The following is an 18,924-nucleotide window of genomic DNA, read 5'->3' on the forward strand; positions in this document are numbered from 1 at the left end:
CCCGCTCCGGCACGGGCCGCCGACCGCAGCGGGGGAGGCCCCGGCCGCAGAGCGRGGGAAGAGGGGTGACCCCGCCGGGGAGCGTCAGCGGGCCGGGCTGAGGGGCCGCCGCCGCGGCTTCCCCGCCGCCCCTCGGGGGCGGGCGGCCGCCCACGCCATTTTGAGGAGGGGGGAGACACGGGGGGCCTCTCCCCCGGAGCCGCGCGGCGCCGCCGGGCCGCCCAGCCCCGCGTTTCGGGCGGGCCCCACGGGCACAGCCCCGCCGCCGCTCCCGGTGCCGCCGCCGCCGCCTCTGGGCTGCGTTACCTGCCGGGGCGGGCCGGTGGCGGGCCGGGCCCGCGCGCCGCGCCGCGTCCCTCGCCGCCATCTTGTCCGGGTTTAAAATTAACTCCCCGTGACGTCAGAGCTCCGCCGCGAGACCTTTATCGCCCGCCGGCGGCGCGCGGGGCGGGGTCTCGCGAGGGGCGGGGCCGGAGCTCCCTGAGGGCAGCGGCGGGAGGGGGGAAAAGCGCTGAGGGGCCGGGCGGAGTGAGGGGAACGCGGGGTGGGGAGAGAGAGATCGAGAGTGACAGACAGTCACACACATACATACATAAATACATACATACACACACAGAGACATGCACACGGGCCCTGCTGCCCGGCCCGGCCCCCGCGCTGAGGTGTGCGGAGGGCTCCTCCCTCACAGCCCCGCACCCCGCGTCGCACTGACATGGAGCAGCGGGGCTGTCCAGGAGAGCAGCAGGATGTGTGGAGCACAGGGTGAGGAGGCCCCCAGGCCACACAAAATACCTCCTGAGGGTGCGCATCCCTCACTCCCTCAGCCGCAGCGCCCGGCACAGCTCGCTCATGTAGAGCACACACTTGCACAGGCACTCGTGTGCTGGTGTCCACCTTCACCCTCACTCTACTGGGCCCTCGCTTCCCATTTCCACCTCTGCTGGCCCTGGGGACAGCCACGAGAGTGACCGGACCGCTCTGCATTTCCAGCTGTAATCCAGCTCCTCATTCCTCACTGTAGCACCGCTGCTGCACTCGGGMTGGAAACACGCAGGAGGGCAGCTCTCAATCAGAACGAGCCACACAGCTCCAAAGGAACCAAACATTCCTGCTGTACCCGGGGTTTGCATGAGTCTTGTTCCTCTCAATCCGAACTGACCTTCCTTCATCTTTTTAAAAGGCCAGCTGTGGAAGCGAGCTGCCCTCACTACACGAAGTTTTTAAGTTTGTCAGGTTTCCTATTGCTAAAGGTTGTGCAAACCTTCACAAGCGAATTGGTCAGTGTGACCTTGTCACAAGTACACAGTGTCCAATAACAAATCGTCACTTAAAGTGAGCAACAGGTTTGCAAAACCCCACCTCACCATGTCAATGCTCGCTGTAAAAACATTTTTCTCAGTCTTTAGATGTGCTAACTTACTTCATCTGGGARATGCAGCCTGTGACTGACACAAATCTAAAAAGAAAACAGTTTGGTTCAGCCAAAACGAAGGCGGAGGGAAAGCTCAGAAGAGATCTTAAAAGTAAAAACCAACTAAATATCATGGGAAAACCTGGAAGTGSTTTCCAAACCTTGCTTCCCACCCTCTACTATCGAAGTAGTACATAAAGGGTTCCCTAACATAGGGGTTCGTGACACCTCCTGCTGTGCTTACACTGGCAGTCCTTGTGTCAGAAAGTTTAACATCTAAAACAYATTGAAAAGAAATTAAAATGTCTAAGAGATGCTGTAATCACAGCAAGTGAGAACTGCAGAAGGATACAATGATCAAACTTATATATATAATTCTAGTTATGACACTTGGATTAATAAAATACACAGTTCTGCAGAAGAACATTAGTCTTCTGGATTTACATCAGCATAAACAGAAGCAGCATTCAATCCCTTTGTACAAACGCATTGGTATGAATGCTAAGAAAAAAAAACCAAAACTGTTACCATTGACCTTTTGCAGTATAATATCCTCTACTTATTTGGTGAAATTGAGGGTGCCACTACTTGTCCTTCTAACCTCATACCAAGTCAAGGAAAACCTTTCTTTCYGTCAGAAAGAAGGCAGAGCACACTCTGTACACAGAGGTATTTCAGAGATATTCCAGKCAGTCGGGCAAAGGGAAATGTCTTGAAGTGAAACACATTGAAAGCTAGAAACACTGTTGGCTAGCAGATTAAAACTTCAGCAGTTCAATATGAAAACTGAAAAAACTGSGAGGAAAAAACCCACAATACTAAAGAAGTTTTCTAGTTCTGCTGTTAGTAAACAGCTTTGTTTCTTGGTCAAGTCTGGAACAGTTTATGCAGAGAAGAGTTTGATATAGTGCATGTTCAGACAGATAGATTTTGGCTTCATGCAACAGGATTTGCTGCTGCTGTAATGTGAGAGCAGAAGTCAAGAACTTGGAGGTCAGAAAGCTCAGCCTAAATTTTGTCCCCTTATGTTTGTAGGAAGGAAGGAGACATTTTCTGAGCTGAGGACTTTGCTATCAGCATCTCCTGGTTGCAAAGGTCCCCATCTGCACCACACTCCCAGCTACATGACACTTTCCTCTGATCCAGGCTGTGCAAGGAGTTAGGACCRAAACTGCTTAAGCTGGCTGTGGATTTGTCCTGGAAGGAGCTTGGGAACAACTGTGTAAACCACGGGCAGGCTTGGTAGGAAGGGATTGCTGGAGCAGAAGGACATGTCTGACCCACGAGTGCAGGCTGGGCCAGYAGTCCCCTCAGCCAACAAAGTCACAGTTTTGTGCTACAGACAGCATCTTCTCCTGGATTTGGTCATGCTGTTCTAAAGACTGCTGTTCCAAACTTGTCCAAAACCCACTTTGGGCCACTCAACGCCACCAGTGTTACCCATGCAATGAGCCAAAGGCTACTTGGAGAGCTGTCAAGGGAAATGGAGCCACCACAATGTCTCCTGGCCTTCAGGCATCACAGTATGGCAGGGAACTGGCCAGTTCCTGACCCATGCAGGCAGAGGCACCCACTGGACATTAGGTAAGACTCAGGTTTCTTATGCCTTTTTTTATTCCTATCAGCTAACCTGTGCAATGCAGTAGGTTTTATTTAAGGAAACCCATATGATGACAAATCCTTAAGACAAACACCTACCTGAAGCATGCTGAGCACCATTCCTGGGCTGGGGAACAGAGCCATGTTCCACTTTGGARGGCTGAGGGTCCTGGGATGAGCTGGAGACATCTCCATTGGTGCTTCTGCGCKTACGAACCTCTTTCTTCATCTGYYTCAGGCTGTAGAGTCCAAAGTAGTKACCAGGTGATTCCCACTCTTCCTTCCAGACTGTGCAGTGCTGCAGGYAGTCAGGAGCTGAGGACAGACAGCTGTGAGACAAAGGTGGCTCTTCTGACAGCCCCCACTGTCCACAGCAATAAAGCACCTCCAACCCTTTGGTTGCAGTCGCTAAGAGCACCCAGGACTTCCCAAGGAATAAGACTGGGGAGGAAAGGAGAGGTCAGCTCTGCAGTGGTGAACCAGCAGTAGCACTGGGACAGCCAGAGCAGGCAGTGGTCAGCTGCTCTCCCACCAAACACCACCAAGGGAGCTGTGTCACTAAGTCTGAGATGTCCTAACAGACTCCCACTGGGAAGTCTGTCTGGATCTCAGGCTCGCCCCCAGAGGCAAACACGTGCCCTCCCAGAGTTTGGCAAAACCCTGCAAGGCACCTCGTCTTGTTTTTCTCKGAACAACACCCAGGCTGCAGCACCACCGCCCTGCTATTCATGGACTTCAACTACTCACAGCTTCCCACCTCTTCCAGCTGGAGCGCTCCTCCCTCTGCTCCGTGCCAGCAGGCGCTGGAGGATGTGCTGCTCCCTGAGCCCCTGCCCACTCTGCAGCTGGATCCTCCCTTTGGCTCCCTCTTCCCATCACCCATTCCTGTGCCCTGCCCACATGCAGGAACACGCTGCTCACTCCTGCCCAGGCTGGTTGATGTTTGCCTCACCACCTTGGTGTAAGATCTCAGCCCTGTAAACAGCCAGTTGTGGTTTCCTATGCATTTTTTTTTTTCTGGTGCTTGCCATTTCTCAAAGGCATCCCTCTCAGGTTCAGGGCTGCCTTCATTTGTCACACAGGTGATCTAAAAGTTGCTGTGTGTCATTAGAGAGTGCTCAGCACAGCCCCAAGCTTGTTGCTGCCTGTGTGTGTTTGCATAACCTGGGGCTGACCCAAGCAAAGCCAAGGTGAGACCCAGCATGAGTCCAAACCTGGTTCTTCTGCAGAGAACTCTGAGAAAGCAGAGGCTTTTGGGAGCAGAAAACAAGTCAGGAAGGAGGGGRAAAATAATTTACCAAATCTCCTGAACCTGGAGTTGTCCCACATGCTGAGAGGAGATGCTTTTTTAGCTGGCTGCAGGACATGTTGTGCTAGAGAGATAGAGAAAGTAGCCTCTCCCATACCACTAATTTATAGCAAGCTGAGTGGGAAACTTCTCACTCTTCTCTGATGTTGACCCAGGAGCTGCTCCTCTGGGGATGAGGGCTGAAATAACATTGAATTTTAGCTGTGAGAGCAGCTCACAGCAAGTTGCAAAGCACCTGCTGCAAAAATTGCCTGCAGGTGCTCTTGCAGGAGAGGTTGGGCTGGTTGATTGGGCTCTCCCAGAGCAGCCAGAGTGCCAAATACCTTTGAAACGGGTGTAATCCGTTCTCAGCCCGAAGGAGCTATTGCACAATCTTCCCAGGATTAAGGGTTTAAATCGAGGGACTATGTCACAGCCGGGGAAAGGGCAGTGGGCAGGCTCAGGAGCCACGCTGGCCTGTGTGGTACATGTTACAGGGCTCTCTGGGATGGTGGGACACAGCCTGCTCTCTGGGGAGGTGACAGCCTTGCAGGGGCACACAGTCTGCCTCATCCTGCCATATCTACATCTTATCAGGAGGATTGAAGTCTTCAAAGGATTAAATGGCTAAGTGGTTTTCTTCTGCTCCTAGAAACAAAGCTCCATAGCCAGCTGAAGCTTCCATTGCAAGCATTTGCTCAAGCAGAGTCCTATCATTTCAGTCTGTATAAATACAGTGAGATTTCCATCTCCCTCTGATGCAAGAGCACAAGATGAGGCTGGCTTTAAAGTCTGGGTTAGATACTGACTCCTCTGAAGGCTGCCAGTATGCCTGCAGATCCTAAGGCTGCCCCACTGCAGGGATGGCCCTGTCTGCGGCCTCACCTGAAGGCCAGCTCTGCATCTCTAAAAATGAGAAGCATCTCTTGGCTTTGGATACCCTTGGTGGCATTTCCCAAAAGGCCCTAGGCCACCACAGAGAAAGAGCATTCCCACATCCCCGGACTCTATCTTCCAAACCTCTCATCCTGRGAAAAGAAAAATTGCTCCAGCTGTCACTGACACCCATCAAATCTCTTGTAGAGACAATCACACCAGCCCCTGAGGTCACACAGCCTCCCTCCAAGAGCTGTGTCTGTTTTTCTGGTACAAACAGCAAGGCTCAAGGGAGGAGGAGTCCCTCATATGATCAGTGACTATGCTCCAGCCCGCACTGCTTTGTCTGCATGGTGCAGCAAGCAAAAATCAGGCTACCAGAGACAATTTGGGATGGAAAATACTCCACCATCACAGAGGCCTTAGTGACAGTTTAGAGTCTCACCAGGAAAAATGCTGCGTAGACATTTAATTCTTTAATGTGATAAAATCAAACTGATGTAGCTTAGTATGCTGCAGGTATTTACTAGCAAACATTCCTATCAGCACTGGCTGTGGGTTCTAGAAGAGAATATTTGTCCTTGCAGCATAACTGATCTCCGATATCACAAGCCAGCTCCTCCCATATGGAGCAAAGCATCACCTTGTGATCCTGATTTGAGGAAAGTGGCACAGCTTCATACCTGGGGAGGGTCTTTGGAATTGAGCCTGTGCAGGCAGACCTGGCTCCTGGTTGCTCATGGGGTTGAGTGTGATTGCCCTGGCATACAAAGGGTGTTAATTACACAGCAGAGTTTATTTGCATCCTTTGCAGCTACAAGACAGGCTTGCTGGGTGAGACTTACAGGTCCTCACCAGGAAATAGGTGGTTAATTCCCAGGGTTTCACATGCTTGCTTTCTGTGCAAGTCCAGACTAGCTACATAGAGATGATTCGTGCTCAAGAGAATTCTGCTTTATGCCCACAGCAGAATCTGACTTGCTGTTCTCACTGTGCTTTTCTGGAAGGCAAATCCCTCCAGCACAGGGTCACGCACACCTTTGGACAAGGCTGCATCAGCCCATAGCTCCATCTGAGTAGGATGGGTTTGGATGYCATTTAGCCACATGGTCACAGCTCACTGTTTCCAGCTCAGGAGAAGTTTTGGACTAGCACAAGCTGCCTGGCCAAGGATTTGGGAACCTCAAAGACACGATGGCTGCCAGCAGGAGCTGGCGTGAGAGCCAGTGATGGCAGCACCCAGGAACCCAGGTGAGGTGGGGACATGAGCTTCTCCCTCCAGCACCGTGGGCTAATGACAGGGGACCTGGGGCAGCAGCACCCTTCAGGGCTGGGATGATTCCTGTGTTCCCAGTCAGGCCTGGATCTGGGCTGGGATCCTGAACCCTCCGATGAAACTGTCTGGTTCCAGTCTCAGGTATTGAAGCAAAGGCTGGGTCTGAGTCTAGACATGAAGGGCAAGACCAGTTCTGTGGTCTGTGTTTATAGGTTCAGTCTGGTCCCTGGGCCAAGCTAAGGACACAAAGTAGAATGTGCCATTTAATCTGGCTGGATTATTGTGTGAATTTAATTACATTTCATCTCTTCCCAAWAAAATTTAGAGTGTGCTGTTGAAAAATTGTTTTTAATCTTCCTCCAAGACTTTTTGCATACATTTGAGCAGGGAATTTGAGCACAGGACAATTGCAATGAACTGAGAAACCAAGCTTTAGCAAAACGCAGAGGGTGGGGCTGAGATCAGCCTCCTGTCATCTTTGGATTTGTGTCAATCTGATTCAGAGGCTGTCCTGCCCCATCTTCTCCAAAAGGATTGTACAATGGATTTAGGTGCTGTCATGCATATTCACTCCATGGCAGCTGTCACCCAATGCACCCAGTCAGCCACAAAAAGCACAGTATTGCATTAGCTCTAATCATATTTAGGTAGTTTGACAAAAAAGGCTCCAGGGACTCATCACAAGGAAAAACATAAAATYGTTTGGAAATTTTAATCAGGGGAAGATCATTTGTTTTGTTCTTCTCAAGTAATGTTAACTTGCAAGAAATAGAGAAATAATGACAGAARGAGAGAGAGACAGCAAGCCTGGCTRTAGCAGAGGGCTGRAAACCAAAAGGCAAATTCATTTGAGATCCAGGGATTAAGATCCAATCATTTGACCTCAGATTAAAGAGTGGATGAGCACAACAAAGAATAGCTTAAAACATTTGGGAAAGTGTAAAGGAAAATCAAGCGGGATTAAATAACAAAACAGCTGCATTAAGTCAGAATGCCTCCCTGATCACAGGCGGCACATACAAGTAAGGGATACCTCAAGCTTCCTCAGTGCCATCCAGTCATCCCTCAGCATTTCTGTTTCACACCCACTCTCTGAGTTAAATCAAAAGGAATTCACCCTACCTCACACCAGCTTTGTGCTCCTATTGAGCTGTTCTCCCTCACCCTCAGGGGAGCACAGCCACTCGCCAAAATTCCTTATTAGGAAGAAATTATCCAGCAGAAGTAGGCTAGCTCACTGCAAATGCTTGCTCGAGGACAGGAATCCCAGGGCAGTGATGCTCAGACTCTCAGTGCAGTGTGGCTGCTTCCCAGCTTTGCTTTGTGAGCCTTCCCTGTCAGCGTGGTTTCTTTTCCTGCACTTGGCTTGTATGTCCTAGGGAAAATCATCCAGCTCCCTCGAGTGACTGCTTACGTGCAGCCAACWCAGATCATCAGCAGCCACTCCCACAGATTCCCTGATGTCCACCAAGTGCCCATTTCGGCTACTTTCTTCTGCAGCACTTTTGAAATCATTAACACAGTGCTGTTAATTGAGTGTCAGGCCATAGTGGGCAGCACAACCTGGCCGTGGCACTGGTGCTGGTCAGCACCGAATGGGGGGCCAGGGCTCCACTCAGCCTTGGCTCCCCTGCAGGTTTAGGAAATGAGAGAGCAGTCGTGGGCTGGGGGAGACATAGAGCTGTGCTGGATGGATCCTGGGTCTCCTCCTTGCCCAGATCCAGTGGAGACCCAGCATCCCCGTGACAGGCACAGTTCCTTGCTCGCACACTTCAAGCCACAGCATCCCACAAACACCAGGCTTTCCTCACTGTGGCCAAAGTCACCATGGTGCTGCAACCATCCTACAAACAGGTTGTGCCCTTGTGAGTGCCTCTGTCACTGAAAAGCACCTTGCAATGGGGAACCCCAAAGCTGGGAAGGGTCCGAGCATGGGWCTGCCCAGAAGTGTGCTACTGCTTTTCCTTGTCTCCTTCTTACCCAGTGGACAGTGATCCTATTTTTCCAGCAGCCCCACTGCCAGCTGCAATGGCATGGCAGGCGCAGTGACCCTGAGCGATTATTTAACAGCAGATTGTATAACAGAGCTGGGCAGACATTACATTTCTGTCTCTGACCTCAGCCCTGGGACATCTCCCACCCATAAACCTTCCAGTCTAATCTTTCAGACCCCAGAGGAGCAGCCTTAGGCATCTGACACTATCCTTCAGAGAGGAGTGACCAGTGGGGACCAGGTAGCTCTGGGCAGGAATGGGCTGCCCAGCACATCTCAGTCCAATAGAAGAGAGGAGACGAGGGAGCCTAATGCTCCACAAAAGCTCAGTTTTGGAGCCCAGATCCTGCTGAAGTGCCCAAGCTGACCCTGCAAAACCCCTCTGCTCCCTGCTATCCATCTAAGTGAAGCACTACACTTGCCTCTCCATTCAGACTGAGCTGTGCCAGCAAGGTGAAGATGGATGAGCTGGCCTTGAACACRGGAAGACAGCTCCAACAGCTCTCCTGGGTTGCAGCCACACTACCTCTGGAATCTGGGAGCAGCTGAACCCCTTGGACCTACTCCAGAAGGGGTGGATAGTGCCCAGGAGGCAGTGGAGAGGTGCCTGCTGCTCTGAATAGCCCAGAACTCAGGACATAAAAGCCTTGTGATGGCAATGTCCCCAAACTCCATGGGGCTCAGGAGACAGTCCAAGGCAGTGGTCAGGACACTGCAGTGTTGCAAGGAGAYGGGCATGGGAAGGCCTTGCACAGTGCTGGGCAGTTTCCAGCTGGCTCAGACCCATCTCATTCAGAAATCCATCAAATCCAGCTTCTCCTGAAGCCTTATTGGAGCAGACACAACAAGGAGCTTATTTCTGAGCTAGACTTCAGCATGTCCTGGCTCTAAGCATTCCCTTTCAGCAGGACTTGGTGGGTATGAACAACCCCTCCAGGATAAGCATGGATCTGCTGGAAGCTGGAGAGGACCAGCAGGGCCACCAGGCTGGTTGAGATCAGGGAACATTGCTGACAGGGAGAGATGGAGACGGCTGGCTTRGTTGGTTGTGAAGGAGAGGAGGTTGGGATGATTTAGCAGAAGTCCACAGTGACTTGGAGGGCAGCTAGAGGGAGGATGAGGCTGAAGTCTTGGCAGCAGGAATGTCAGCCTGGYGGTTCGGGGTGTCAGGAAAAGCTCCTTCCCTGGAACTGTCGTACAGCCCCAGGTCATGGACCCAGAGTGGAGGGGTTTCCATCTTTTCAAGTTTTTCAGCCTTAGCTACTCTGACCCAGTTTTGGCAACAATCCTGCTCCAAAGGTTAGCTGAATCTGAGACCTCCCAGGCCCCTTCTCACCAGCACTTTCTTTGGGAAGGAATTCTACACCAAGCTGAGCTGAACTGAGGCTCCTCCCTTGAGTCATATACACCAACTTACATCAGACGCTGCTCACAACTTACCAAGSTGTAGCTGCTCAGGGGTGCAGCAGTCCAGGGAGAATTTCACAGCAGCCTGAGCTTAGGAGTGCAGAGTTTACCAACAGCCACAGCAAAAATAAGTCCAAAGGGCAAGATCAGAAAATCCAGTGTTTAAATCTGTGACTATTTCCGCAGCTGGGCTGGGGAGGGAGCTGCTGAATGTGGGTCTAACCATTAASCAGGGGGCTATAGATGTGTGGTGCTCTCTGGAGAATGGGGCACTGTGTTACTGAGCCTGAGGCTTGTGTGTGCCAGCACTGGGAGAGGATGGGCAGCAAGACACRGGGGTGTTCCTGCAGTGCCCGTGCTGAGTCTGGAAACTGCTCCTTCACCATGTCTGACCTCTCTGCATCCTCCAGCAGCAACCAGCTCTCAGAGCTCACCTGAAACCATGTCTGACCAACCTTTTGGCAGGAAAGAAAAGAATAAGGTATATGAATGTATTTTTAACAGGTTACATAAACTGTTAACTTCAAAACTGCCTTACAAACAGGTGACACAAGATGCCAGTGCTTCCACTGAGAGGTGAGCCAGGCCTTTAATGCATAAAATATTTTGGCTGTCTCCAAGGCAAATTGTCCTCCCCTTGGAGGAGACAAGTCTCAGCTGGAATCAGTAGCTTCCATTTGCTAGGAGCATTTTGATTTCATTTACTGGCAATGGGGAACTGGGTGGGAGCAGGCCCTTGTATCTTTAAAGCCTCCTGTGCATGCCCAGTGCCTGCAGTGCTGCTGCTGGCAGGGACAGCTGGGCTGGCCCTCACCCCCCGGAGTGATGCAAGAGGTGCCTTTGCACTTTGCCTCAGTGGGAAAGCAGAGCTGGCAGTGAACCTGCCCGGGAGGCAGCTCAGGAGGTCGGGGGTGAAGGACCACAGCTCACCATGAGGCAGGGTGGCTACCAGCTCTGGGCAAAGGGTTTGCCCAAGGAGTGTGGCCGAGGGCAAGGGCTCCCTTATCACACACTCACGTGGCTCTGTTTACCAGGCTGCTCCTCCAGCTGTCTGTGAGCTGGAATTTCTACCCTGCTCAAAGGGCAGGGGGCTCACAGTTGCTTTTGCCATCTGATCACACAGATCCAACAGCGCTTTCATGCCCAAGGACAGCCRGCCATGCTGCAGGGCAGGGGTGCTCCCCGTGTCACAAGGATCATGGGTGTCCTGAAGTGGAATAGGCTGAGATCTCGGGTTCCAGGTCTCCCCTGGGCCAGCAGGACAAGTTCCATGTTGTTCACTGCCTGCCACAGCTGTGCCASTGGGAATGCCAGCAGCTGCCCTGCATTTTCAGTCAACTCCTGTTCCCAGCAAAGCAGCAGGGATGGCACAGAGAGCAGCCCTGAATCTGGAGACAGAGGACTGCCAGAAATGCCAAAATAAGGTTGGTTCTTCTGTTCTTCTTCTCCCCACAAGTGTYACAAAATCCATGGCTAAGTTTAAACACCAGAGACTGTAACCTCCTGGTCTAGGCTGCCCCCTGGGAAGCACGTGTCCCAGCCTGAAAGAAGGGAGCATAAACAAAAGGAAAACCCAAAAAGAGCAAATCCAGAAGGAAAGCACAGCAGGGACAAGACCAGCTGAAACCAAGAAGGGAGGGCAAAGGAACAGCTTTCCAATAGGCACTACTACGCAGCTGCTGTACGACTGTTGCAACACTCCTGTTCTGAAATCCCATTTAAAGCCAATTTTTCTTTACATGTAATGAGGACAGAAAACAAAAAKAAGATGGAAAATTCCCAAAATAACCAGCATGGTTAATGTGGTATTAAAACAACTGTTTTGTTTTGGGTATAAGTGGTCTGTCTCCAAGTTTGAAGCTKGCCCCATCCTCTCCCAGGAGTGAAGATAACAGTAGAGTCCAGAGAATGCCAGAGCTTGACAAGACATGCTTGACAAGATCAAGACTTTGCCCAGCTCCTGCTTTGGCCCAAGGCCTCCACCAGAGTTAGTGCTTCTCCTTCACCTGTGTCTTCCTTCTGCAGCCCATCATTATGGGAAAATGTGCCCACAGCCTCTCCCTCCCACCCCAGYCTCCCTTTTGAACCTCCCACTTGTTTTGCCAATGTGTCAGTGTCAGTAAAATCCCAGAAGACCCTCTCCTCCCACACACACACACACTATGGTCTCAGCATCCTTCCAACCCAGCTCTCATCTCCTGCTTTGTGCATGGTGAGAGGGGATGTCTGTACCTTGTGACCATCTGAAAATAGGTTCCTCCTTGAAAAAAGCCACCAGAGAGCTCATCAGGCAGGCAGGGTTTGCTGCTCCCTGCGTGGGGRTGAGCTCCAGACAGAGCCCGCAGGGCACAGCTCAGGAGTGGCACCATCCAGCAGCCAGGCAGGAGCCAGGGAGACAAACACAGCCCCACCTCTGCCAKTACTTCCCGGGTGCCCCCGCCATGAGAAATGGGACGAGCAGAGCCTGGAGGAAAATCAGGAGGAAGGGGATTGGGACCCAGTTCCACTCTCTCCAGGTAAACGTGCAGGCTCCCTGAATCTCTTTTATGAGCCCTTTGAGGCAGATGTCTCACCCCACGGGGGACCCTCCTCTCTCTGAGCTCCACCTATGCTGCTGTGGCAGTCACTTTTTCATGCCTTTCACTGCCTCATTGCATTATTTAATTACCTCTCCTCAGGAGCAGCATTGCTCACATCTTGTTGGATCCTTTACCAGTCTGTCCCCTGTAGAAGCAGGCACACTTGTCACGCAAGATCTGTTCTTCCAAAGCCAAGCTGCCATTTATCCATTATTATTGAAGTATCAAAGGCATTTGCACATGTTCAGAAGCACATCAGGTCCCTCAAGGAGGAGGGATGAAATATCACCTCTTGCCTGATAAATTGCTTACACAAGTGGAATCAAACCCAGGTTTCTGGATTATCCAGTGGGGCTCTTTTGCAATGCAGCTCTTAGGAAAAGGGTTGCAGAGATGTGTTAACTCAGTCCTTGGCAGCAGGACTGCAGGAGAGATTCAGACATTGAATTTTCCAACTTGGTTGCCTCTCGGTAACCCAGAGGAGATTCCAAAGTCAAGGATGAGTTTCTGCAGAAGCAACATTACACACAGCCCTCTCCAAAGCACAGCTGTGCTGCCCTTGACTGTGCTCTACACAGTCCCTCTGCTCACTCACAGATGGCTCAGCAAATTCTGGAGTGGCAATTCTGGTGAATGAGAGTCCAAACCCCAGCACCTGGGAGTCCTTCTGCACGTCTTGGCAGGTCCTTGAGGGTGATTCGGGGCAGAAGCTGCAGGACATCATCCCATGACCTCAAACAGCCCTCRAGCACGAACCAAAGCAGTGTCAGATCTACTTCAGAGAGTCTGTCTAAGATTTCACTGTCCCCAGTTCAGCAGAAGCCAACACACGCAGTGCCCAGCACTGAACTCAGAGCCAAGGGACCTGGATTTCTTGCTGCCACCTGCTGTCCCCTGCCAGCAGGGCAGGCCCTGCCCTGCTCCTGCCAGCCTGGATCCAGGGGAGGAAACAGCAGGACATGCTGTCCCTGTTCCCCAGCTCCCTGTGAAGCACTGGATATGAACAGAAACATGAACGTAGTGGCCTCTATGTCCTGATTCTCCTGGTTACTCCAGGAGCTCCAAAAGCACAGTTGTGCCTGTTTTTCCCCCCGGAGGACACTTAGCCCTGGGGAATCGTGGCCCACCTTTGCTGTTAGCCAGGACAGGSCCACAGGGGAGCTTCCTCCCTGCTAACTCAGCCCATCACAGGGAGGGAGGGAAAGTGACAGCTGCAGACATGGGAATAATAATAACAACAACAACAACAATATCAATATCCTCTATGTCTGCTACTTTGAGATAGTACGTTTCCTGCTTCAGTTAACAGAAAAGTAAGCTGAGTGGGTGTCAGGAAGCATTTCAGATCATCAGGTGTCTGGTCCAGAGATGCAAATCAGGTCAAATGCAGCAGAGCTGCAGGTGCTTGGTCCTTAAAAGAATTCACTCAGGACCCTGCCCTTTCYTCCATGGCAGCCTTCTGTATTTGAGATAAACAGGGCAACCCAGGATTTTATYACRTGGCACTACACATCATYTAAGGCCATTTTTTCATCCTTTTTWAAAACATGTTGTATCATTTCTTTATAGGAAGAACTACAGGCCCTGAAAGGAACCAGGAGAGGGAGGAGAGGCAGAAGTCTGTTGTGAAAGGTCTGCAGATAAATATCTTTGTGGCAGTCGCTGCCATGTACTTCACTGTGCTCATCTCCTCACTCTCAYCAGATTCCTGGCAGAAACTGGTACCCCCTGGCCCCACAAAGGCCACCGGGTAAAACCCAGGCACAGGCAGGTTGTTCAGTGTCACCTCCACACAATGCAACAACCAGTTCAGTGACATTCCCCAGCAAAGTCTGGACTTGTGGGAGGACAAGGACAGGCACTTAGCTGTGTACCTGAAAGGACCAATGCAATTCCTAAGATCAAGCATGGACATGCTGCAGGGGCAAGCTGCTCCATTTCATCATGAAACCAGGAGGAAATGGCAAGAAAACAGAAAAGACAAAGATCCTGGGCCTCCTGTATTCATCATGTGCAAGCCAGGTGCACAGAGCTAACTTGTACCAAGCCCAAAGCTCTCTAAACAGCATAAATAAAATCCATCTTGCAACAATCTACCAGACAGCTGCATGTAAACTCAACCAGCCTGGMTCTGAAAGCTCCTCTGCTTTACAGGCCAGCAGCACAGACTTTGCTGTCTGGTCTGTGCTGCTGCCACAACCAGGAGCCAAAGGTGTGCTCATGTTTCCCCKGCTCCTTTGGTCAGCTCTTGGTTCACCGAGCAGATAAGAACAGTTATCTCCCAGGTGAACACAGCGTCAGCCTCTCCACCCACCCTTCYCTCAGATCTCAGCAGGGGAACTTGGTCTGCACTTGGAAAGGACACAAAGCAAAAGGCAGCTGTTATCAGCTTGGCCTCTGTGTTGCACAGCCCTGGGTACAAGGCTGATTCAGGGTTTTTGGCAGGGTGTCTTGCTAATGGTAAACAGACTCCTTAGCAAGCTGCAGGACGAGTGTGGACAAGTGCCTGAGCTCCCAGTGAAACCTGGACCAACGGGCAATGTTTTTAGGGCTCTTTTGTGTCAGGGCAGACTCACCTTTGGATCAGGAGCTGACCTCACAGCTGGCAGGCCTAAGCTCAAACCACACACACACAACTCCAAGCAAATGCTCCAGTGAGTGACACTTGGGAACCCTGATCTACAGAGCCTTGAATAGGAACCAGGCTAATGCCAGGTACAGGCAATCATACAGTGACTGGGGAAATGGGGAATCTGCACATCAAGAGGACTAAAAGATAGAAGCAGCTTAAGTTCTTGCAAAATGGCTTARGAGCAGCTTCACATGGAAAGTGACTGCTGCTTAAGCAGTTTAAAGACGAGCCCCTCTCAAACATTGGTCAGCTATGAGCAGCTTAGTGCAGGAAGGTCTCCTGCCAAGGCTGTTGGGATGGCAGCACGCCACGGGAAAGAAACAAGGGTCCCCTTGGAGCATGGAGTCTCACCCCACACATTCTGCAGAGCAACGTGTGCCATCCCAGCTTCTGAACCGCTCTGTGCTCCCCGTGAAAGGAGGCTTATCCTTGGCCGGATGTTCTCCGGAAAGGTCTACAAAGCAGAGTTCCTGGAAAGCTGAGTCTGCTTTCAGCAATAAAATAAAATGGAGGCTGTGCTGGCAGGCTCAGGCCAGGAGCTACAATTCTTTTCTTCCTGCCAGTTTCAAAAAGTAGTATTAGCTTCTGTTGTCCTTGCATCCTTGAATATCCCTGCCCTATTTCTTCAGAATTTTCAAAATGTGCAGAAGACATAAGAACAAGCTTCGTTTGGAAGTTTTGGGAGATAAAAAGTCCTTTTTTTTTTTTTTTTGCAAAGCTAGGGTCATCAAAGGTGGGAGCACTGGAGGCAATGGCAGGGACAGACAGAAGCAGCACCCAAACAAGAATGATGTGTTATTGCCAATGATGAAGGAAGCAAGAAGAGCAGGGTTGCAGTCATCTGTGAACTTGGGGTCCATATRCTTAAAGACCTGGTGAAGTGTTATCACCCTGTTTCTCTTCATGAGAGAAATCAGTCCTTCAGACTACCTCAGGTAGGGTTGTTTTAATTATTATTAGATAAAAGCTATAGCTGAAAAAAGCAAGACTAGAGAACATGTTACTCTGAAAAGCTTTGAAATAAGCCAACAGCTCAGTCCCAATCTGGAATCCTCTGGTTAGGTCTGCTTCGTGCTAAAAGGACACAAAAAGGAAGAGTTAGGGGCACATAAAGCATCCTTAAAAAGGCACAGACAAGGCTTTGCCCATAGAGCAATAAAAAGACAGAAAAACACCCCAAAATATTGGGCAAGGTGATCATATTTGAGTGTAACTAAAATATTCCAGTTTGAACTCTATCCTCAGAACTCAGGAGTTTGTTTCGGATTTCAAGTGCACCCCAAGATGAGAGAATTCAAAGTTCAGTAAATGGGATTCCCACCTTCAACTACTGACATTTTARGTTGCCATGGTTCAGTCAGAGGCCATGCAGCAACTTCAAAGATTACCAGGTCACTGTCTGACCAGGCTATTTCTTAGACACTTCTGAAGCCTTTTGACAGGATGCTTATCTAAAGCTCACTGATTTAATCTGATTTAGCAGTTACAGTGCTGTGGTTAACAGAAGTGAAAATAGAAGCATAATCTATACTTCATGCAAATCCCTGCAGCGATGCCATTAAGTTTCAAATGGCCAGAAATTTGCACTTTGTTGATAGAGAAAGCATCACCTAAATACAAACTGTGCTTCCTGAAATATCCAAAGTATTCACAGCCTAAGAGACAGAAAATTTTAGGATTTTCACTAAGAAGCACTCTAGTAACTTGTGGTGGCTTATTTGACTGCTACCCACTTGAATTTTGAATGGAGCACAAACAACTTAATTTTTTTAGTAGCTTGAAGAAAGATGAAACCACAAATGGAAAGATGGCCAGAGAAAATAAACAGATAATGACTTATATGAAATTGAGTAATTACATCCTGCATTGTGCTCCAACTGCCAACTTCAGCCATCCCCCATCCTCCAGCCCCATTCCAGTTTTTCATTCTGAATACTGCTATACTGCTCCTGCCAGGATTAATTTGTTTTCCTGGATCCCAGATGCTTTGGAAAAGAGGGCTAATTATCTTGCCATAGCTGCTGGCTCCCTGGCACATTCCTGCAGGACTCATTCCCTTGCATGAAGACCCTCTCAGGCTGCAGCTGCTCCATGAACAGCAGAGAAGGAAAAGTTAAATAAATTGTGCCAGAAATCAAGATCATGCTTCAGCAGCTGCAACAGTGAAGAGGAAGAGCAGGAACCCATCTGAATTAATGTATGGCTCCAGCCCAGGGAGCGGGCTGGGAAAGGCCAGGACAGACAAAGCTTTCTGAACACAAGAAAAGGGACTGAGGTTACTTCCTTCACAGAGCCATGTCACAGCACAAAACACAGCACAAGTCACCTGGCTGCATTAGGTTCCTCCACATCCTGTGGGAATTACAGTCCTTGAAGAAAGAAATCCTCTATTTTTAACAGGGAAAGACGATTATGCAGTAGGAGACTAAACAGAACACACATATTTTGCTCTTTTAACTTGGTAATACAACTGAATAGAAATTGATTGACCCTTTGTCAAATCAGATGCTTTTGCAGTAGAACTTCAGGACCTCATCATCCCAAAAACCCTGAACAGGTACTTGTTTCAGGATACTTTTACCTCAGACTGTGGTTCTAAGGAACCCAAATGGCATGGTAGAAACATCACATTATCACAGGAGTGAGCACATCTGATCACCCTTCCCCACAAGTGTCAATATTAATGGGGCARCTGAGGACTTGTTTGAATTTCAAACAAATCAGTCATGCAGCACACTTCTCTCTGACTGATCAGACATAAAAATAGACATAAAGTAGACATGAAACCCTGGAATGGCTAAAAAACCCACTGGTAGCTACAGGTGTAGGAATGCAAGGTATTTTCAAAGAAAAGGACACACCAAAAAAAATCCCAAGTATGTTTAAACATATCCCTGAGATGAAAAAATAATTGAGCAAGAGTGTTCATGTTCCCACACCTCGATGCATTATTTAACAGAAGAGACTGAATGTCTCCTGCTAAGCCACCAGCACATTCAAACAGGTACAAGAGCTGTTCACAAGAAAACACACAGCAGGAAAAGGAGCAAGTTGCATTTAATTACAACAAAAGGGTTTCAGCCAGTAACAAGCCAGCTTGCCCCAAACATCATCCCTTACTAAAAGACAGACACTACATTCARTTGTATCATTCCTTTCACAAAGCAGGACACCCAAACACATCCTCCAGGGTTTCTTTTAAATCTTCTCTTTCATCACCCTAACAATAGACTCTATCTTGTGGTGGTATAGAAAGTCAAAAAAACAACTCTTTACACTTCTTGAATATAAGGAAAAATAAATATAAACAAGAATTAGATATCATGAGAGAAGAGGAACATATCTCTACCTCAATATATTCTAACCTCCAATGAAAGGTGATCGATTGGGAAACCAAACAAAACATCACAAACAAAACCCAACAAAACAAACAGTGGGACAGACATGAAGACATTACAGTGTTAATGACAGCTGCTTAAAGCAGGGAATGTGCAYAGCAATGTTCAATGTTTTGCTTCTATGACTCATGCAAAAGATACAGAAAAAAACCTGCATTAAGAGACCTTAAAGGTTTAATTTTCATCTAGCAAGTATGGTGCAACTGCCAAATGACAGGCAAACTTCACTCCCCTCAGAACAACTAACTCCCCACCTGCCCCCCTGTTTTGGCTCTGTTCTAAAGAGCAAGATTAAAGGTGAACAYAGGCCTCATGTGTGGAAGAAGACCAACCTCATTCCTTCCTCAGGACAAGCACCCATCCTTCTAGGCCCAAGAGAAGACATTATTTTAATTTACCAGCAGAACACCAACAAGGAATCTTTCCTGTCCTCATGAATACATGAATAAGATGATTATTTTATGG

General features: G+C 49.5%; 1 protein-coding gene across 6 annotated transcripts in view; it reads right to left on the minus strand.

Annotated features, from left to right (window-relative positions):
• ATL2 (atlastin GTPase 2) overlaps positions 1 to 12,552 on the minus strand; it is a 49,328-nt gene extending 36,776 nt beyond the window's left edge. For 2 of the 6 annotated variants that reach the window (XM_057383156.1, XM_057383158.1), the window contains exons 1-2: positions 3,758 to 3,908; positions 3,110 to 3,325 (exon numbers count right to left, since the gene is read on the minus strand). In XM_057383156.1, coding sequence (XP_057239139.1) covers positions 3,110 to 3,325; positions 3,758 to 3,893 — 352 coding nt within the window. In that variant the 5' untranslated portion in view covers positions 3,894 to 3,908. Of the gene's footprint in view, positions 1 to 306; positions 401 to 1,159; positions 1,185 to 3,109; positions 3,326 to 3,757; positions 3,909 to 12,518 lie in introns of those variants that run through there. The other 4 variants (XM_057383159.1, XM_057383162.1, XM_057383161.1 and 1 more) reach the window with 4 other exon arrangements.
• Between the last annotated feature and the right edge of the window lie 6,372 nt (positions 12,553 to 18,924).

The sequence above is a fragment of the Malurus melanocephalus genome, unplaced genomic scaffold (assembly GCF_030028575.1).
Source record: "Malurus melanocephalus ecotype Western Australia unplaced genomic scaffold, MMel_1.1 scaffold_611, whole genome shotgun sequence".
NCBI lineage: Eukaryota > Metazoa > Chordata > Aves > Passeriformes > Maluridae > Malurus > Malurus melanocephalus.